This window comes from Lampetra planeri, chromosome 16 (assembly GCF_965212315.1).
Source record: "Lampetra planeri chromosome 16, kcLamPlan1.2.h2, whole genome shotgun sequence".
NCBI classification, from domain to species: domain Eukaryota; kingdom Metazoa; phylum Chordata; class Hyperoartia; order Petromyzontiformes; family Petromyzontidae; genus Lampetra; species Lampetra planeri.
In genome coordinates this window covers 1,154,393-1,177,169 of record NC_136122.1, presented here as the reverse complement: position 1 = coordinate 1,177,169, position 22,777 = coordinate 1,154,393, and the positions used below count along the sequence as shown (strand labels likewise).

The window sequence follows — 22,777 nt, the reverse complement described above, 5'->3', positions numbered from 1 at the left end:
CCTATTGTCCTAGTAAAGAAACAGGACGGGTCCTTGCGGTTTTGTGTCGATTTCCGCCGCTTAAACAAAATCTCGATGGCGGATGCGTATCCGCTCCCCAGGATGGATGAGTCGCTGGATGCCTTGGCGGGAGCGCAGTTTTTTTCCACACTCGATCTGCTTTCTGGATTTTGGCAATTGCCACTCGATAACGAGTCAAAACCTAAAACTGCTTTCCGGACACCTGGGGGCCTATTTGAATTCAACCGTTTGCCCATGGGCTTACATTCCGCTCCCGCCACGTTCCAGAGACTCATGGAATTGGTTTTGTCAGGCCTCCAATGGGATACCTGTTTGATTTATCTCGACGATATCATCGTCTTTAGTCGGACTTTCGAGGAGCACCTCCAGCGACTGAGAGCGGTGTTCCTCAGGATGCGTTCCGCTAAGCTTAAATTTAAACCGGCTAAATGTTTTCTGCTTCGGGAATCGGTCAGGTATTTGGGCCATATCGTGAGTCGTTCAGGGATCTCGACGGACCCTGCTAAGACGCATTGCGTCAGCTCATGGCCAACGCCAACCTCGGTCACGGAGGTTCGTAGTTTCATTGGTTTCGCCTCCTATTACCGTCGTTTTGTCAAGCAATTTGCCACCATAGCCAGGCCCCTGCACGCTTTGACGGCTAAGGGTGTGAGGTTTCACTGGGGGGCGGAAGAGGAGGCTGCGTTCTGCTCCCTCCGTGACGCCTTGGTGCAGGCTCCCCCCTTGTGTTACCCCGATTTCACACAACCGTTTTTGCTTGACACGGACGCCAGCAATACGGGTATCGGGGGGGTGCTCTCACAGGTGGTCGGGGGGGTTGAACGGGTGGTCGCCTACGGTAGTAGGGTTCTTTCCCCCGCCGAACAACGCTATTGCGTAACTCGTCGTGAATTGTTAGCCATTGTGGTTTTTACACAGCAATTCAGGCCGTATCTTTACGGCCGTCATTTTACGGTCCGGACGGACCATGCGGCTCTACAATACGCTATGCGCGTGGCACAGCCATCGGGCCAATTGTCCCGATGGTTGGAGGTCCTTCAAGACTACCAATTCACGACGATTTACCGCAAGGGGTTGCGACACTCAAATGCGGACGCCTTGTCGCGGTTGCCGCCGTGCACGGACTGCACATGTTTGTTGGGATCGGCGCGGTGCAAACCCCCGGTCGCCGGCACCCCGGGAGTTGCGCTCGCCGCCACTGACACCCCGGGAGAGGACGCCCCCACGGGGAGGGATTCGCTGTTGTCGTTGCCCCTCATTGAGTGGGGCCGCCTCCAGATGTCCGACAGCTCCCTACTTACGCTACGTCGGAAAGTCGGCGCTCCCGAAGAAGGGGAGGCGCGGGTCGGTTCCTGGGTGTGCAGACAGGGCCTTTTGATGAAGTGGGACAACATGTCCCGGCGTCACGTGCTCGTTGTGCCTGTTGCTATGCGGGGTAGGGTTGTTCTGGCAGCTCATGAACGGCTCATGCATCTGGGTTTTCACAAAACGCTCGCCCTAATCCAGCGAGACTATTATTGGCCGGGGATGGGTAACGACGTGGCGAATATTCTTAAGGGATGCGTAGGGTGCGCCAAAAGGAAACCGCCACCATTGGCAGCTAATCCACCGCTGCAATCCATTCAGGTTTCGCGTATAAACGAATTGGTAGCGTTGGACATCTTGGGGCCCTTTCCGGCTACACCAAGGGGAAATAGGTTCCTGCTGGTTGGCGTGGAATACTTCACCCGATGGCCTATGGCATGGCCGCTCGCCAACCAGTCGGCTGCGGCGGTGGCGGACGCCTTTGTCCAGGGTTATGTGTTGGACAAGGGCGCCCCCGAACGCTTGCTGACGGATCAAGGAAAGAATTTTTCGAGCGTTTTGTTGCGCGAGGTGTGCGACCTGTTGGGTACAAAGAAAGTGCGTACTTCCCCCTACCACCCGCAGACTGACGGGATGGTTGAGCGTCTGAACAGGACGATTACGTCTATGTTGTGCCAACAGGTCTGCGACGATCAGGTTGATTGGGACTTACAGGTGCCGGGGGTACTCGCGGCCTATCGAATGGCCCCTCATGCGGCGACGGGGTTTTCCCCATTTTTTCTTATGTATGGGCGGGAGGCCGATCCGGCCGTGGACGTCCAACTGGGGATTTCCCAGCCACGTGCAAAATCTAAATTGGCAGACCACATCAAATTTAATATCGCCAAATTGACTGAAGCGCGGGAAGCGGCAAGGTTGAATTCGCGGTCGCGGCAAATTGCGAACGAGAAATTGCATGAGCGGAGGGTGCATACGCATGATTGGAAACCAGGCGATAAGGCCTGGCTGCATTGTCCACATGCACCGTTGGCTACGTCCCCCAAGTTGTTGAGACCTTGGAGGGGACCGGTGGAAATTGTGCGGGTTGCACGACCCCAGAGTATACAGATTAAATGGGGGAAACGCCGTTGGTACGTGCACCCCTCCCGACTGAAGCCCTATGCGGCACCGTGTGACCCCGTTCTGTGCCGTGACGACCGAGCGTGTGATGTGACCGTCGACTCGGGGAGGGAGGTGTCGCAGGCTGATCCTCACGTGTCTCCACCTGACCCACCCCCAGGTGCCTCGGGCTTGATGGCTGCTGACCGTCGAGAGCCTGAACCCCGGGGCACGCACGGGTCCTCGTTGCCTGGCCGATGTCTTCCTGAACCGCCGGCACCACCGGACGTTCAACCGCGTCTGGTGCCGTACGACGGACCGGCAAGGCGGACTCGGGCTAGGTCTCAACAATTTTCATGAAGAAGTTTTTTCTCTACACCGAGCTCGCCCGGTGTTCCCCTCTGCCGGGGTACTGTCCCGTTGTAGGGACGCTCGGAAGAAGAAGGGGACACTGCACGAGTCGAAAGAAAAAAAAAAATTTCCATTTATTTTCCTTTTTGCATATACATTGCTATTGTCACTCGCCGGTTTGTATATATTGTTCTATTGTCGCGGTGGCATTGGTTGAGGGTTGCGGATGGTAGTGTTCGCGTCGTGTTGTGTTGTTAAGTTAGTTGTTGTTCTTGTTGTTGTGTTGTGTTACGGGGCACACAGGGCGGTTGGTATATTTTTATAGCAGCCGGGTCGGCTGCGAGCTATGTGGTAGGGGGTGATGTAGTGGTGGTATTGACGTGCGCCGACTGTGACAGTGATGGATCACGGGGCGGCGCGGGGTGCGGGGTTGGGCACGCGTTGTGGGCGTGGTGTGGACGCGCGCGCCGGGAGTGACAGATGACGGGGCGGCGCGGCGTGGGTGGTGAGGCACGATGAGATGTGGGAAAAGAGGATCGTAGCCAGCGCCCGGCGATTGGTCGAATAAGTGGGTGCTCGCAGCGACGTCCGCAGGTGGGGTATAAAGGGGGACGCGCGGGAGCACTCGGGGAGAGTTACCCAGTTGAAGACCTGAAGACGGAGCTGAAGACCTAGTGCCCCGAGACCCCTAGTCCCGCCGTCCTTGTGGGGACCGGGGCCCTGTGTGGCTCGGAGGCGAGGCTGTGGGACCCGGGGTCCGACGCCCCCGTGGGTCGGGCTGGGGACCCACAGTCGAGACGGATACCCCGGGCAGGGAGTGTCCCGAGTAGCTCAGTGGCGTTAGTCGCCGAGTAGCTAAGTGGATGTTGGTCATCCGAGTAGCTCAGTGGCGTTAGTCGCCGAGTAGCCAAGTGGGTGTTTGTCACCCGAGATACTAAGTGGATGTTGGTCATCCGAGTAGCTCAGTGGGCGTTAGTCGCCAAGTAGCTAAGTGGGTGTTTGTCACCCGAGATACTAAGTGGGTGTTTGTCACCCGAGATACTAAGTGGATGTTTGTCACCCGAGATACAAAGTAGGTGTTAGTCACCTGTAAACGAGTTTGATAAAATAAAGAGTGTGTTACCCGTGAAGTCGTCTCCCGCCGAGTTACTACATTACACCAGAACCACAAGAGAAGTGTGCCCAAGACGTGTATATTTTGAAGATGTTCAAGGAGAATTGCATGGTCTATGGTGTCAAAAGCAGTGATTCAAGATCTGAGGAGACCCGAAAGTCATTTACCACACATAGGAAAGCAGTTTCAGTCGAATGACCATGGCAGAAACCACATTGCGCTGGGTTCTGGAGACCTTAGAGGAAGGGGAGTTTGCAGAGATGGAAGAAAATAACGCCTAATTATTTATTTATTTCTGAGCAAAGGGAGGTTTGAGAAGTGTGCAAGGAATATGGGTTCAGTGTTGTTTCTTTTTTATATGAGAGTGCTTCTTGTACTAAAACACAAACGGCACTTTCATATGTTAAAGACACCTAGAGAAGATGCCATTTCATTTTCAGTGGGATCACTGTTCTTTCAATTACTGCAAAAACGTGCAAAACCTTCTTACATCCAATCATAGAGCTGCTGTCTGTTCAACATCACCCAAATTCAAACTAAACCTGAAAAACATTTAAAGGAAATAGCAAACACAAATACAACGGTATATTCAGTTTGTTATACCACATGCTAAAAATAGCAATACAGATCATAATATTGCAAGAAAATGTTTAATTTTACTTTACTACATGTGTAGTAAGTATTCAGGAGGCTTGACGACGGGGTCAGAGGCACACTTATTTATTAATACCAACTCGTGTACAGTAACGGGTACACACAACACTTGAAGGGGTATCGTCCTCTTCACTCGTCTATCAGGGAGACACGACGTCTAACTCCGCTAACCTACGCCCGAGTCCTCCACTACGGAGCTAGGGGAGGCTACCTATCCCAGCCCTGGTCAAGCTGGGATCCCGGCACCCTGAGTCTCCAGACCGGCTCTTATAAGAACGTCAGTCTGGGCTCTCGGGGCCACGCCACCGGCTTGCCCTGGTCAATCCTGACAAGGACAGCGAGCCAGGGGAGCTCCGGGGCCTATTTCTAGCTGGTCTTCACTCTTCCCTGGTTAAAGCTAATACTCGACCTCGAGCCCTCCGGCTCACCACCTTTTATAGCACTCGGCCCCCGGGAGGGGCCCGTGGGGGATGTAGGTGCGGACGTCGGTGCGAGCACCTCCTTCGTGTACAGCCCTAACCACGCCCCTTGTGTTTGTTTCCCATCCGTACCCATACATCTACACAATTACACCTCTACACATGCACAGGACAGTGCTAATCATCCTTCACTCGTGTAATGGTACATCTGGTACGTTTTCGTTCTGAACAGACCCTTACGTCAAAATCCAAGTCATGGAGGGAGGAAAAAGACTGAAGAAAAAGAAAACAACCATCAAGAAAAAGGCACTAAATCCGTACTTCAATGAGTCGTTTTCATTTGATATTCCATTTGAGAACATAGAGGTAATGCAACTCGTCACTAACCTTTCAACATTTCAGATGTTATCAGCGTTATTCGTTTTCTAAAAGGTGTAGAATATATATTAATTGCATCATATCGACATTATTCACAAGGTTATTCTAATACAGGGTTCCGCAACATTTAAAAGGCCCATTTCTTTTTGTCTTTGACCAAAATAGTTCCGGAGCCGCATCACACGCAGAGCTACTTGTACACAAACACAGACACTGCAGGAATACAGCAGATGACAAACAAATTCTGATAAATAAACAAAATAGGTGATAAAATAAACTGCATCTATTTCGTTCCCCCCACCCCCCTTTAGTTATTCTTTAACAATAGTTTGACTTTACGTTTGTTGTCATTAAGACATTCAATAGTGACCCAGTCCCTGCCATATTTAATCAATTATCTTTATTTTAAATTATGTTTAAGATTTAAGTTTTTTTTTTAAACGGCTGCCCGCAAGAGGGCAGCCAATGAGCCACACGGAAGAAGCCAAAGAGCCACGGCATGCGGCTCTGGAGCCGCAGGTTGCCGACCCATTTTAATACAACGTCCATTATATATACAGTAGGACTCCTCTTATGAGACCATTTTACGTGACATGAGCTGCCGATAAACGATGCTTCCTGCTTCTATGCATCACCCCTTCCTGTTATTCTAGAATGTTACTTAATAAAAAGTCATGGATGGGTTTAATGATATAAGGTTAAAATGGAAAATAATTTCATCTGAGATGCTGCAACCTCAAGTTACTGGGCATATCTCTAGCACACTGCATCACCCTTAGCATGCTACACATGTGATGGCCATTAAAATGCCATGTTATTTCTAACATGGTGGGTTAGGTGGAAATATATGGATGGACTCACGGATAAGGAGGTCCCGCTAAACTGATGGAAAAAAATTATTTATTTATTTTGGATAATGCATCACTTGTATTGCAGATCACAAACAAAACTTGTATGACATAAAAACAGCGTACACATCACTGCTTACTTGCGCCAACAGAAAATCCAGCTGGTTTTCTCAGTGATGGACTATGACAGCCTGAGCCGGAATGACGCGATTGGGAAGGTGTATGTGGGCTGTGGAGCAGCGGGCGCCGGCCACCGCCACTGGTCAGACATGCTCGCCAACCCTCGCCGGCCCATCACACAGTGGCATACATTGCAGCCTGTGGAGGAGGTCAAGGCCTCGCTGGGGAAGCTGGATACTCCTCTACCATAACATCCGCATCACCCACATTATGGTTTATCCACTGGTTGACCTCTGTAGTCTCTCAACCTCACTTCACATATATAGTATATCATCGATTATCCAGCGGCTTCGGGAGAAGGGAGCGCCGAATTTTTTAAAAACGCCGGATAATCACAACATTATTTAAAATAGCGTATTTTTGCACGTTCTTGTATAGCATGTTTTTAAGTGTTGTATTTATGCTTCTTGTGCTTTAAATGTGTTCACTATATTAAATTGGCATAAATAACCATATTCATTTGAAGCTTTCGTGACTGCAGGAATCCATACTCTTTGGTTCTTTCGGTAAAGTCCTATCTTACAGTTACATGCTAATTTCTCACATTAACACCATGCTAATCTCTCACATTAACATGTCCACTTCCGTGCCCTCGTCGAAGAGGCCGCTTTCCTATCTTACAGTTGCATGCTAATTTCTCACATTAACATCACTAGCCCCGGCCACTTCTTTATGACCCTTGGGCTACACCCATTTACTGTCCTGTACTTACCACTCCAACCTCGAATACTGCATGGATTGATGAAAATACTATGATCTTGTTTCAACAACATATGTTTGACGATCACTGGACTGATGCAGACCTTGAGACCGGAGCTTCGGCGAACTTTTCGCCGGATCGAACTGTGTATTTTCTGTTTTTATTACTGTAGATATGAGTCATGAAAAATGCATATGCGTGCAGTATTTTCATTGTTTAAGTTGTCATATGTAGTGTATAATGTACTGTGTATATGTGACACTAAAATCAAGCATAGCTACTGTTTTTTCACGCACATGGTACCGATCGGCGGACTGGTGCAGCCTTTGGAGCAGTTTTGCCGGATCGACCCTGAACCGTCGGAAAATGTTGCAAGCTGGATAATCACGCGCCAGATCATTGATGATCAACTGTATATACATATAATTTCCTCTAAAGGATTTCTGTACTTGTGGACTAAGGTTCAAATTACTCAAATTAAATAATATCCACATGAAGGAATCACATACTGTTAAACATGTCACACCATCTTGCTATTATTCTTTTTGGCTTCTAACCCAGGGACAAACCAAAGTATCTTATTTTCTCTGATGGCTCAGATGATTCTAATACCCGTAGCAACCTTCCAGAGAATATGGCTTGATATCAGCCATTTTATGATATTTAACCTTTTCTCATGGGAGATGACCATCTTATATTCAACAGCTTGTTGAAGGTTTTATTTTACTGTTGTCCATAAGTGTTTCAAATGAAAGGGTCAAAACATTCATCTCGATCGTGAATACATAAAATAAAACACATTTTTAAAAGTAACAGAACAATGTATTGGCAACATTTCCCCTCTTTGCACCAAAAGCAGAGTTTTCTCAATTGTTAAATTAAACTAATGATGGGTGCGATACACCAAATATTAAGTGTTATTACATAGTTAATCAATTCAATGTTTTAGCTATATTTGTCATATGCTATGACTGTAATTGCTTAAATATTACATACATATATTGTGATTATACTTTCAATAAAAGCATATAAAATTAGTTTTTTGTATGATTGTAATGAAAATAGATCCTGCATGCAGTGTGAGGGGACTAGTGGCCACGGGAGGTAATGACAGGGAGGTCAGCCTACAGTACGAATACACTAGTGGCCCCGGGAGGTAATGACAGGGATGGATATCAGTTGTGAGTGTGAAGGGACTGGTGGCTACGGGAATGTTCGAGAAGGGAGCGTGGTCAGGTGACGGAAGGTAGAGGAAGCGTCCAGAGTCAGCGAGAATGATCGAGAAGGGGCGAGTGGCCTCGTGTTGATATATAAGGGAGATGCGCGGGAGACTCAGAGTTGTTGCAATGGGATCTCCACCTAATGTCAAGTGAACGCGTCTTCAATAAAGTGCCATGTCAACAAAAGTGTGTAAAGTCATTACAACTAGTGTCAGAATTGGGGTGTCATCATGCACGGCATGGTCGCAAGAACTCACTGACAACGACTTCGGACAGGGAGAAGACCCCGCTGCAGCAAGCCCCAGGTGGCGGGAACCCAGTGAACAACCCCGCCAGTGAGGAGGGAGCAGCGGCAGTAACAAGGAGAGAGGAGGCTGCCTGATAAACGAATGGGTCTAGGTAACAGGACGGCTGGACCGGCTGTTAGCAGGGGTCTCGCAGCTCACCGTGCAGCTTTCCGCAGCTGCGGCGAGAGATGGAGTGGCGGAGAGCATGGTGGGAGACACCGCAGTGGAAACCGCTCAACGGATGGCCGCCATTTCGCGAGTTGGCCAAATGGCGGCCGAGGCGCCTGCTGCTCCAGCAGTACGGGAAAGCCCAACTGACTGGCCACGAAGGATGACGCCTGTAAAATAATTCGTAGCAGTGGGAGGCGAGTGAGGCGCCTTCACCTGAAGGTTGGAGGCAGCATATGAAGCGATCAGATGGTCAGAAGAGGAATCGCTGAGAGCCCTGCCTACCGACGACGACACCCTCGTGGTGTTCCGAGTTGTGTTGGAAGAGCGAAGGGCTATGCTACAAAAGTCATATGGTGAAATGGCGGCTGTGTTCGATCCTCCATCGAATACGCGGAGGAAGTTCCTGCAAGAAAAGCGGGGGGAGGCCGAGACGCCCCTCGCTTATCGCAGCGCGGTGATGGTGCTGGGCCAGGTAGTGTACCCACGGCTGAACGAGACAGCGCTGGATTCTCTGGCGATGGAGAAAATGCTGGCGCTGGCGCAGGAGATAAGAGTCGTGCTGCCAATTATGGAGGTGCATGAGGGAATGAACTGGAGGCCTCGTGTGGTGGTATGGTTGGGTGATTTGATGTCGGGTGAGGCCTCGAGAGTCCGGTCAGCGTGCAGTGCGGGGATGCCAACAGAGGAGGATCCGGAGCTTGGGGAAGAGGTGACGGCGGTGGTACATGGGTGGGCACGACATTTGTGTGTCTTTCTCTCTCTCTCTGTGCATCTCTCTCCGATCCCTACTCCAGTGACCCGGGTGCTGCCGCAGGGTCCAGTTTCTGTCCTGCCTCCTTCTCCCCTTCTCTCTCCCCCCCTGCAGCCGATCTCTCCAGTGCTGCCGTGGTGGCCCACTTTACTCCAGTGACCCGGGTACGACTGCAGGGTCCACTTTCTGCCCTGCCTCCTCCCCTCCCCCCTTCTCTTCCCCCCCCCCCCTTCTCTTCCCCCCCCCCCCCCCCTGCAACCGACCTCTCCAGTGCTACCACGGTGGCCCACTTTACTCCAGTGACCCGGGTGCTGCTGGAGGGTCTACTTTATGCCCCGCCTCCTTCCCCCCCCTTCTCTCTCCCACCCTACTGCCGAGGCCTATATAACCGCGTGCCACGGCAGATCTCTCGCCTACTTCAGAAGTTTTTTTTTTTGCTGTGGTTGTCCCACCTGATGACGATCTAAACGTCGTGATCTATTATTTTCTACTTACATAACTTTACCGAAAGAACCAAAGAACATGACTAACGTTGAATTATCCAGTGATATGGTTTCAGTCCTGTCTATAGGTCTTAACTTTGCTGTTGCCCCACGTACAATCCCTATCGATGAGATCATTGCTGAAGTGGAATCAGCAGTAAGACTTCTCCCCCATAACTAAGCTGAGATGACTAGGCAAGAGGTTGCCAAGATTATTGAGAACAGCAAATTGCCAAAAACAAATATTAACTTCAGTGAAGCAAAAGCCTTAAGAGAATTGAGAGCAAATAAAGATCTCCGAATTATTGCTGCTGATAAGGGCCGATCGACTGTTGTGATGCCCCGCGAGCACTACGATAATAAAATCAAAGATTTACTCGATGAAAGTACCTACCTTAAAATTAAATGAGACCCAACCAGCACCTTGGAACGTAAAACAACAGCAATCATTGCCAAATCTAGCCTTGGCGTCTTTCTGTGTGTGCCTCTACATGTGTAGGGGTGTTACGGAGGGGCTGTTATAGAATGGGATCAGATGGGAAAGAAACAAGAAACACAGTGGGCGTGGCTATGTCGGTGCACGGGAAGGTGCTCCCAGCGGCGTCCGCATCGGGCAGCCTGGGGGGCTGACTCGGAGCTGGGATCCCCCGGGGCCCCACCCCTCAGCGGGGGTTTTGGTATAAAAGGGGATGAGCCGGAGGGCTCAGGAAGAGATGTTGAAGCTAACCAGTGAAGGCTGAAGATCGTCATAGATAGAGCCCTGGACTCCCCTGGATCGCCTCCCTTATCAGGGCCGAACAGGATCGAGCCAGCAGGCGTGGTCCCGAGAGCCAGAGCCGGTGCTCTTGTAAGAGCTGGTCTGGGACTCCGGGTACCGTGAGCCCGACTTACCAGTGTCGGCTAGCTAGCCTCCCCTAGCCCGTTAGTGGAAGACCCAGGGGTAGGCTAGGCGTAGCTAGAGAGTGTATCCCCAGTTAGACGGGTGAGGGGGCCGATACCCCCTCCAGTGTTGTATGTCAGTGTTGTACTGTACCGACACGGAATAAATACGTGTGCCTCCAAACCCCGGCGTCCAGTCTCCTGGAACATTATTACACATGTGTGTATGTCTCTTGGTATGGTGTTGCTCTGGTTGTCCCTCTGGGCTGCCCAAAACATATTTCCCTGTGTGTCTTCTCTGTATACAGTGAGGGAAAAAAGTATTTGATCCCCTTCTGATTTTGTACGTTTGCCCACTGACAAAAAAAATTTCATTCTATAATTTGAATGGTAGGTTTATTTGAACAGTGAGAGACAGAATAACAACAACAAAATCCAGAAAAAACACATGTCAAAAATGTTATAAATTGATTTGCATTTTAATGAGGGGAATAAGTATTTGACCCCCTCTCAATCAGAAAGATTTCTGGCTCCCAGGTGTCTTTAATACAGGTAATGAGCTGAGATTAGGAGCACACTCTTAAAAGGGGTGCTCCTAATCTCAGCTTGTTACCTGTATAAAAGACACCTGTTCACAGAAGCAATCAATCAGATTCCAAACTCTCCACCATGGCCAAGACCAAAGAGCTCTCCAAGGATGTCAGGGACAAGATTGTAGACCTACACAAGGCTGGAATGGGCTACAAGACCATCGCCAAGCTGCTTGGTGAGAAGGTGACAACAGTTGGTGCAATTATTCGCAAATGTAAGAAACACAAAAGAACTGTCAATCTCCCTCGGCCTGGGGCTCCATGCAAGAACTCACCTCGTGGAATTGCAATGATCATGAGAACGGTGAGGAATCAGCGCAGAACTACACGGGAGGATCTTGTCAATGATCTCAAGGCAGCTGGGACCATAGTCACCAAGAAAACAGTTGGTAACACACTACGCCATGAAGGACTGAAATCCTGCAGCACCCCCCTGCTGCAGGATTTGCTCAAGAAAGCACATATACATGCCTGTCTGAAGTTTGCCAATGAACATCTGAATGATTCAGAGGACAACTGGGTGAAAGTGTTGTGGTCAGATGAGACCAAAATGGAGCTCTTTGGCATCAACTCAACTCGCCGTGTTTGGAGGAGGAATGCTGCCTATGACCCCAAGAACACCATCCCCACCGTCAAACATGGAGGTGGAAACATTATGCTTTGGGGATGTTTTTCTTCTAAGGGGACCGGACAACTTCACCGCATCAAATGGACGATGGACAGGGCCATGTACCATCAAATCTTGGGTGAGAACCTCCTTCCCTCAGCCATGGCATTGAAAATGGGTCGTGGATGGGTATTCCAGCATGACAATGACCCAAAACACACGGCCAAGACAACAAAGGAGTGGCGCAAGAAGAAGCACATTAAGGTCCTGGAGTGGCCTAGCCAGTCTCCAGACCTTAATCCCATAGAAAATCTGTGGAGGGAGCTGAAGGTTCGAGTTGCCAAACGTCAGCCTCGAAACCTTCATGACTTGGAGAAGATCTGCAAAGAGGAGTGGGACAAAATCCCTCCTGAGATGTGTGCAAACCTGGTGGCCAACTACAAGAAACGTCTGACCTCTGTGATTGTCAACAAGGGTTTTGCCACCAAGTACTAAGTCATGTTTTGCAGAGGGGTCAAATACTTATTTCCCTCATTAATATGCAAATCAATTTATAACATTTTTGACTTGTGTTTTTCTGGATTTTGTTGTTGTTATTCTGCCTCTCACTGTTCAAATAAACCTACCATTAAAATTATAGACTGATCATTTCTTTGTCAGTGGCCAAACGTACAAAATCAGCAGGGGATCAAATACGTTTTTCCCTCACTGTATGTACCTCGTGTCTGTTCACGAGTCATTGTCCTCTGTTTTATGTTGGTATGTTCAGCCCAGAAGATGAACACAAAAATTGTATCAGTCTTTAGAAATACGTGGTCAACCAGGTTAGTGTCTAACTGTGTTGTTGGCCGACTGGTATTCATTATGCTTCTAAGGTTTGTTGAGTTCTCGTCACCCATCTTCTTGCTGTATTTGCCTCCATGCAGTTTGCCATTCTCTATGTGCTATGTACGTGGTGTCCTCCTGTGTGTTCCCTCGCTATGTGTTTTACCCCATTTCCACCTGATGATGAGCGCTTGTGTTGCGTTTCAAAACGTCGTGATTTTAATTTTATTTAAGTTTAAATTCTACATACGTGACTTTACCGAAAAAAAACAATGAGTATAATCATTGCCAAGTCATCAATTCCCAAGGAAGAGCAATATCTGATCAAACCAAGGGCATCAAAACCACCAAGACTTCATGGGCTACCAAAAATTCACAAACCTGATGTCCCATTAAGACCCATAGTAAGTACAGTAGGCTCTGCCACGTACAAATTAGCACAATACATAACGAAACAAATACAGCCCTACATCGGTAGGACCACTTCGTTCATCAAAAACTCTGAACATCTCGTAAATATAATTAAAGATATTAAGCTAAACCTTAATTATATTGTGGTAAGTTTTGATGTGACCTCTCTGTTCACGAGTGTTCCGGTCAACGAGTCAATTACATTACTCGACACTGGTAACGAACAGAGGTTTAGCCAAAGATATCCAATGACTAGCTGAACACTGTCTAAAGAACACTTACTTATTGTGGCAAGGTGACTTCTATAAACAAAAGGAAGGAGCAGCAATGGGCTCTCCATTATCTCCTGTGATAGCGAATTTGTACATGGAAGACTTTTAAAGAAAAGCAATAGCTTCAAGCACACTAAACCATCTACTTGGTTTATATATGTAGATGACACAATGGTGGTCTGGCCACACGGCAAAGATAAGCTGAACGCATTTCTAAATCATCTCAACTCGCAAAACCCATCCATCCAGTTCACCATGGAAGTGAAGGCTTACAGAACTCTACCATTTCTGGATATTCTGCTCGGACGGGGTCAAAATTATAAAATAACACGCAGTGTTTACCGAAAGAAAATGCATACTGACGCCTATCTGAATGCAGAGTCACACCATCACCCCGCACAGAAATCTGCTCTTATCAAGACACTCATTCATCGAGCTAAGAAAGTGTCAGATGGTGACAGTCTGAGAATTGAAATTCAACATGTTAAAGAAGCGCTGGTTACAATGATGCACAAATCAACAGGGCATTGAATACCAAAACCAAATCAAATAACAAGAGCATTGAAACTGCCCAAGTAATTAAAACTATCAAAATACCGTACATTGTGGGATAAACTGATAAACTAGTCAGATGTTTGAAAAAACAAAACACCTGAGTCAGATTTGGCATGGTACATAAAATACAGAAATTAATATCTGGTACAAAAGATGTACTGTATTACCGAAGCTAACAACAGGTGTGTACAGGATTAACTGCACGTGTGGTAAATGTTATGTTGGACAAACAGGACGGATGATTAGCACAAGACTAGAAGAACATCAGAGAAATATGAAATTATCCCTAATACAACTGTCAGCAGTAGCAGAACACACGTGCCAACAATTTTGAAGTTTTGTGCAAAACTAGCTACTACTGGCCAAGACTAATTAGAAAATCTATCGAAATTTAAAGAAATCAAAATAACTTTAACCGTTCCTCTTGATATGCAAAATCTTTTGTCAAGGCGGTCTTCGCCCCTCCATCCCAGCTTAAATAGTCGCTCCAAGCCTGGAGTGTGTCATTCAGACTCTGTCTTCTCGACAGACCTGTTCTTCACCTGAGGACGGCTGCTTGCATTGTGGCCGAAACGTCGTGAGAATTATTTAATTATGTTTTATTTTTATTATTTTATTATTTCCATTCTACGTGACTTTACCGAAAGAACCAAGAAGATGAACACCTTAGTGCTGCGTGGAAGAGAATCATCAAATAATACATTAGTTAAATACATGCCTACAAAGGGCAGCGTACTTTAATAGGGATTGATTTTGGTAGGGCTATTTTAATGAACACAATAGACAGGAAAGACAAATTCAAAGGGCTCGCATAATGTACATGCATAATGTACGTTGCCTCAGTAATCCCCCCCCCCCCACCCTGCACATTGTGTAAGAGCACAGAAGCGTGATCACCAAATCTATGCCTCTATATAAGGAACGAAACAGTAAGACTTCTCCACAAATCTGGCTGTTGCCTGAAGCTAGTTGTAGTTATTGTCGGGTGGTGGTGGGTTTTAACGACTTATTTATATATTTACGTGATCTAACCCAAATACCTCTATAATGGACGAAACATCTATGTTTACAAACTAAGTTGCCTCTGTGGTAGCAGTTACATTGGATAAACGAAACGACATGTCTCGGACCGCATCCGTGAACATAAATCAGACTTGAAACACGGTAGGACAAACACCTCAGCCGTGGCAGATCACTGTTACAATTCAGTGGGCTCACATGATATTGACTTCTCCAAGACAGAGGTTATCTGCAAGCCATCTGGCTACCATGAGAGATTAGTTCATGAGGCGATCCACATATACAAACACAGAGACAATTTCAACCGAGAAGATGGATTCTGGCTCAGCAATCATTGGAAGGACGTAATAAACCATTTCAGATCTTAACTGATTGTGTTCACGTTTACGGTGACTTTCAGACCGCGTTCACTCACTGGCATTGACTATATATCTTGGAATGGATTCTTTGCTCCACTGCAAGTATCCTACTACTACTCTCCCATTGACATATTTCGTTGCTTCCTCTTAGTATCTTTCACGCGACGGTCAATGGTACAGTGTATAGCGGATTGTATTATAATAAATAGTATAAAATTGTAATGCTTAATACAATGTACAAAGTAAAATATAGTATCGTAATTGTATAGTGAATATACAGCAGTGTGATATACATTAGGGTGGGTAGAATAATACATAGTGTAATATTACAATATATAGTCGAAGGTTATAGGGTGGTGTATAGTAATACAGTATATAATTTAATGTTGGGTTTGTCAATGGCAGTATATAGTATGGTGTAGACTCGTGTGATGTAAGAGAATAAAGTTTAGCTGGAAGCATATTATATTTTTTGCGACATAAAATTGTAATGTATGACTTACTGTTAGTAGCTCAGCTTATTGGAAAGTATATTTAGTATACTGATGATACAATGTAATTTATACTGCAGCTACTTACTATTAACATTCCTTCCCTTTATTAATGTTACCCCTACCTCCTCCCTTTGATGCTGCTAATCCTGCATAATGCACGGGCATAATGACTTTAAACCCCCCGCCCAACTCCTACGCATTTCACAAGTAGTACTAATCGCATATCTGCATTTCCCATAAATATGCTAAATTCCTCTTGATATGCAAATTATTTTGTCAAGGCGCCCTTCCCCCCTCCATCCCAGCTTAAATAGTCGCTCCAAGCCTGGAGTATGTCATTCTGACTTTGTCTTCTCGACATACCTGTTCTTCACCTGAGGACGGCTGCTTGCATTGTGGCCGAAACGTCGTGAGAATTATTTAATTATGTTTTATTTTTATTATTTTATTATTTCCATTCTAGGTGACTTTACCGAAAGAACCAAGAAGATCTATGTTCCTAGCCTGTTTTCTGACTTCTATTGCCCGAGCCACCACCCCACACCTCCAACATGTTTTTCTCCGACCATAATTCCACCTTAGTTGCCTTTCACAATAACCTGCTAACACCCAGCATCAAGCTACTGCGTGCCACCGATGCAGCCCACTTGTCACCCTGAGCTGTCTCTCAGCCAACCAAGCCCTCTGCTCTTTCCAGTGAAAGTGAAGTCTCACTTACGTAGGTTCTCTAACCCGCGTGTTCCTCAGTCTCTCAATATGATTCAAAATATGCATCTCTCCACGCTGCATTGCACACCGTCCAATTGACATGTACTGTTTAATTACTATGTTGCAACAACATGTTGCAAAAACACACAAAATGTAAATTTTGTGCAAAAAAAAAACCCAGCCTTATACAGAATGCAAAACCTCAAGGTTCTGAAGAATTGCATTGTGGTCATCTTGTCTGTCACCATAGAAAAACTGAGAACATGTGACCAATTGACAGGATGCAAGCAGTGAGACATGTCGACCGGTTTTCTGTTGCTATGGGTTTTCACTTCGTTTACAGATAATTATGTTTAAAATATATAATTATGTTTAAAATATATAACATTCTGGATCATATTTCTGAACATGAGAAACTTGTAACTGTGTGGAGTATAACGCGTTACAGTTGCTGCCACATATATGTGCATCGAGATCTGATTATGTCGTATATCATTTAAAATGCGCACCTAAATGATCTCTGCTTCCCAGATGGTGAACACTACACGACAATGCACTCATATGAACATTTTATTTCTATAATATGTATTAATAATACATTTAATGTAAAGATGCTTACACACTCCAGTTTTCGAGTTGTACTGTATTAGCCTTCCCTGTGTTGTATATGCCGGATTATGAAATTTTGATAAAAATAATAAAAAATATTTAAATTATAAAAAATGCATAATTCACATTAATTATGCTAATGTATATCATCATATGCATAAATTATGATAATCACGGGGATAATTGTATTAATGTATGCGAATGCTTGCAATTATGTTAATGTGTGCAGTTATGATATTTAGGCTTAGCTTCGTTATCCAGAGTTGTATCAATCAGGATAAAACGATTATCTTTGATTAAACATTTATTGATTATCTTAGCGTGTTTATATTATGTTAGGTCTCCAAATTCATATCTCAACGCAGGATACAGTTCTTATAAATAAGACAGTTTTGCATGGGCTTGGAAAGAAACGCTCAACATACTTCTGTTTTAAGCAATTTTAATTCTAAACAAACATATGACACTAATATGTGTAATGGGTTCCGGAGACACTTATAGAGGTAACTTCTTTATTACAATCCAACACTCCAACAGTCTTGATACTCTGTTACAGCGTAGGTACACAGCCTAGGTACACAGCCTAGATCCACTACTTTGGCTACGCTCTGGAACTCGCCCTCACAAGGACGTAGAGCTGGGAGTTCCAGAGTCCCACCACTGGCTCTCACAGCATCCCAGGGTCCTGAGATGGCTGGTCTTGGGTCTTGGGTCTTGAGCTACAACTGCTCTCGATCGTCCAGGGAGCTGCCCTTTTATGCCTCGTCCCCAACGAGGGGTGGGGTTGTGTGCGCCGCCAGATATCCCACAGAGCACACACAGCCCCCACCCGTTGGTGGCGCCAAGGGGCTTAAGCGTCTGGGTTGCCTGGGAACCTAGCGCCTGGCGCCAAGGGGCTTAAGCGTCTGGGTTGCCTGGGAACCTAGCGCCTGGCGCCAAGGGGCTTAAGCGTCTGGGTTGCCTAGGGTCCCAGAGCCCCCAGCAGCCCCTCCCCTCTTATGTCACTACATATGCAAAGGCGAAAGCATATGTCCATAGATTCATTGGCGAAATTATGCAATTAACGAAATTGAATGACTAAAACACTTCTTATTCATGTAACTCGACGGCAGCAACTGCTTTGCATGATCAGTTGATATTGAACGCACCACCTTGAAATGGCAACCCTTTGTGAAACACAAAGATAACTTTTTGAAAGTCTTATTCGTATACGTGTTGTGTGTGCATTGTTCCCTTGTAAAACTTTTTTTTTTTGAGCCAGGAGTTGTGTCGGAGCTTGTGGGGTGGGGGAGGGGATATACAACCAGCGGCCAGAGAGGTTCTCTCTCGCTTGGGCGTGGCCGCAGCAAGCCCGTCCTTCTCCCTCGCTCGGCGTGTCTCTGCTCTTTTGCTCTCTCTCTCCACTGCTAGATGAGTGGCGTCGGCACGATGCTCGCCGTCGTGGCGCGTGATGATTCCGTCGTCGGATAGCGCACCGTTCCTCCGCTGCTGGATGACGGGTCGGCACGACGCTCGGTGACACCCGGGTGTGCTGCTCGTGCGCTCTCTCTCCACCGCTAGATGAGTGGCGTCGGCACGACGCTCCTTGAAGAAACTTGGTTGCTTGGCGCTTGATGGCGCCTGGGGCTTGGTGCTGCTCGTGCACTCTCTCTCTCCACTGCTAGATGAGTGGCGTCGGCACGACGCTCCTTGAAGAAACTTGGTTGCTTGGCGCTTGATGGCGCCCGAGGCTTGGTGCTGCTCGTGCACTCTCTCTCTCTCCGCTGCTAGATTGAGCGGCGTTGGCACGATGTTCCTTGAAGAAACTTGGTTGCTTGGCGCTTGATGGTGCCCGGGGCTTGGTGCTGCTCGTGCACTCTCTCTCTCCACTGCTAGATGAGTGGCGTCGGCATGACGCTCGCCGTCGTGGTGCGCGATGATTCTGTTGTCGGATAGCGTGCAGCTCCTCCACCGCTGGATGACGAGTCGGCACGACGCTCGCCGTCGTCCACTGCTGGACGTCTTGTCTGTTCTCAGCGGGTGCTGGTCGGTGTGTGTGTGTATCAAACACACGGCGCATTCGATGGCGCTCTCCTCTTCCTCACGGGCGGCCTGTCAGGCTCTTTCCACTGTTCCACTGCTCCGTTCTCTCTCCTTGCTTTCAACTTTGGCGTGCAGCTGACAGCTTCATACGGGCACTCGCTGATGCCTCTCCCGCCCTCACTTCAGGGCTTCGCTGGTTCAGGTTCTCTCACGAGAATGATAGCTGGAATTTCGCAAGCTTCACTCGCACTTAACCACACCTCGCCACTTCATTCTGCGAGAAGCGACACCGGCCATCGGTATCGGTGTTTGCTCCCTCACTACGGCACCGCCAGCCGGAGCACGGCTGAAACCCAGCCTCGACCCAGGCTGAACTCAGACTTCTGCGACTCTAACGACCCCTCCTCGTTCCATCTCTCCTCGAGGCACGACCCGCCCCAACTCCCTTGCGAGTCTCCCTCGCAACGCCGCATCGCAAGCCGAGAGCAAGACTGAGCGCGACTCGAACCAGACTGCACTGCTTGATGTGTTTAAAACCCACAAACGTGAACCCCTCCCCTCTGCGCATCTCTTGCGAGAGAAACAACAACCGAAAAACAGACGTCCCACAAATGTCAGGTCATAAACCCTTTTCGCGACCCTCTAACTCCCTAAGTATTTATGGTGCCATCTGTTTGTGCCAAACCGTTGGAAGACAAAGGTGGCGAGGAGGTCCTGACGTTTGCTGTTTTTGGTGGCATTCCACTTTCCCAGATGCCCGGCGTGGAATGTGGCGAGTAGTGGGTTGTTTTCATTAATAAAAAAAATTTGCCCTAATTATTCTTAATATAAATTTTAGGAAAAAGGGGCATAAATACAACACCTGCAACAAAATATGTATAACTGTTGTATCCTAACCCTTCTTCCAAACTTGATATTTTTATATATTATCATCATTGATATATAATGAATGAAAACACCCCAAAAAGCAGCAAACTGCAAAACACCAGGTGTTGTTAAGTAATGAACTGGAGGAGGGCTAGGATGACAGAATTTGCAACCTTGCTTCAAGGAAGGAGGGGGCCTGATGAACGGGCATATGTCACCCGTGCAGGCGGCAGAGACAGTGGGAGAGTCAGCCAGACAAAATTAAGGCAAAAAGCCAACCATCCTGCATGGTTTTAAGGAATTAAATTATTAAATCCAGGGTGAGTGGTCAAATGAAGTGGGTCAGCAACGCTGGGTGCACAGGGGAGGGAGCTGATTAACAACCCTGTGCGTCTGAACGTGAGGGGGCCTTTGACCTGAAATTAAGAATAACACTCCCAGAGCAGAAGGTTGGATGACCACAGTGAGACGAATAAGAGCGTTGTATATCAAGGATGCAGACTCAGCTGAATAACAAGGCTGCGGAGGTCACCAAAAGTTCGCGTTCGCCTAGTTAAGTCGAAAAGCTCAATTATTCTGTATTGCTATTAAAGTAACGTTAAAGTCAGAATTTAACAACAGGGTAGGCTAAAGTTATTGATATTCACACCCACTCCAATTAAACCAGGCCACAAGTTACGCCTACTGAACCATCACCATCATTAAGTCAATATGAAATGTTATTTCCATACTTTAAAATACAACTCGACCCAAAGCATATGACAATCAGAACCTTCCTAAGTCAAAATTGAATCGCACCCAGACAGGAGCGAATAGTCGATATAAGGTTGAAGAGGGAAGGAAATTAAGAGCACGGCGAACTGCAAACGTAAGCAAAAAGCCGGGAACAACACACCAGCCAGCAACAGCAAGTCGGGCTTCGACAGGCCATAAAAGTAGGAATGATAACTCCCGGGGTCAGGGGACATCAGAAAAAGCAAGCAGACAAAAACCAGAACTGACTCCAAGGTTCAACCGCCCTCACCTACAAGGAGTGACGGAAATTAATGAGGCCTTGAGTTAACGGCGTCAGCTGGACAGCAACAACAACGGCGAGCAGAGACAGAGTGAGGCAAAAACCTGCGAGGCTATGAAATGCAACTTCATGTCAGTGAAGCCTGACCAACAAGTTAAGTTAATGACATCACAATACATAATATCGTACATAACATCAATGTTAACGCTATTCACCGTCAACTATATTCCGCTTATATAACCATGCAGACACCAAGGAATACGAATTCCTAGGATCAAGAAACTTACCCCTTAACCTAAGATATCGGAAATAAATTAATAATAATAAGCCTATGCATGAAAGACAAAAGTAAAACTTATGAAAAGCCAGGATAGCGGGATAAATCACCACCAGGTCGAAATAAAATACATAATAAAAGAGCGATGCTAAACCCAGGGTCGGAGAGAAAGGGAGATCCCGGCCGTCTTTGTATCCCCGCAGCGCGGGATGGGAGTGTGTATGTGCTCGGGGAGGCACCTCCACTTGAGTCAAGCACCACGATGGGAAACGACACACCTTAGGCTACATACAGAATCATAACTGGGAAATGGTAAGGGACAAATGTTAATTTAAAACTTTTAACCATGTCTTTGTGTGCTGTGAGGATCGGAGGGAGTGTGCCCCTCCCTCCAGGTCGTGCAACACGGACAGAGGTGCCTATGAGACGATTTGTAACGTCTGTGTTTTGGTTCATGAAGAAGGCCAAACAAGAGATAATATCGCACCCAGACAGAGAGACGACTTCGAGGCAATTTGTAACATCTGATTGTTTGCTCATGGATTTTATGGAGGGAGTATGACAACGGAAAATGCCGTGGGTGATGCACACAAGGACACGGACGTACGGACACACACATGAACACACATACACACGGACAGATCCTGACACAGTAAATCAAAAGAAACCCCGCCTTGTGGGCAGGACCAAAAGGGATTTTTCGGCATAAAAGAAAGGACTCTGAGCATTGGAAACCAGTTCGACCAGGGGAGTCAACTCATCACGAGTTCGACCAGCGGGTCGGCTCCGGAGCGAGCTCGACCGAGCGGGTCGGCTCGACTCATCTTCAGCTCGACCGAGCGGGTCGACTCAAGGGCGAGCTGTGACTAACGGGTCGGCTCGACTCTTCAGCTTCTGGGACTCAGCCGAGTTCAGCCGGCTCTCGGGGCTCGACTCGAGCGGCTCCCCGTCTCCTCTGCAGGCGGGCAAGACCCGCTTGACAGCTCAACCTGCCGCGTCAGAGGCCCCTGCTGGCAGCCAGGGTCGCGGTCTGGCGACGAGAGGACGACGGTGCGCTGCGAGCGAGCTGCGGGCGCCACCTACCGACCGGGTTCCGAACTACGACAGCGTATCAACAGGCATCCAACCAATTCCCCACGGCGACAGAGGAGCGACTAATACGTATGACGCGCACCGCCCCCTCACCACACGACCACCAGGCGTTTGTTTGACATAAAGAACCGACTCCGAACACTGACTATTGAAGACAACTCTTACCACTCAAACCCACTCGAACCCATAAGCCATC

General features: G+C 47.5%; 1 protein-coding gene and 1 long non-coding RNA gene across 4 annotated transcripts in view; one reads left to right on the top strand and one right to left on the bottom strand.

Moving 5' to 3' along the window:
* Positions 1-8,455, top strand: part of LOC144722906 (synaptotagmin-2-like) — a 46,703-nt gene extending 38,248 nt beyond the window's left edge. For all 3 annotated transcript variants that reach the window (XM_078601322.1, XM_078601321.1, XM_078601324.1), the window contains 2 exons: positions 5,195-5,328; positions 6,341-8,455. In XM_078601322.1, the coding sequence (XP_078457448.1) occupies positions 5,195-5,328; positions 6,341-6,559 (353 nt within the window). In that variant the 3' untranslated portion in view covers positions 6,560-8,455. The remainder of the gene's footprint in view (positions 1-5,194; positions 5,329-6,340) is intronic.
* The window catches only part of LOC144722907 (uncharacterized), a 62,411-nt gene that overhangs the window by 22,758 nt on the left and 16,876 nt on the right, over positions 1-22,777 (bottom strand). The gene's annotated exons all lie outside the window — the stretch shown is intronic.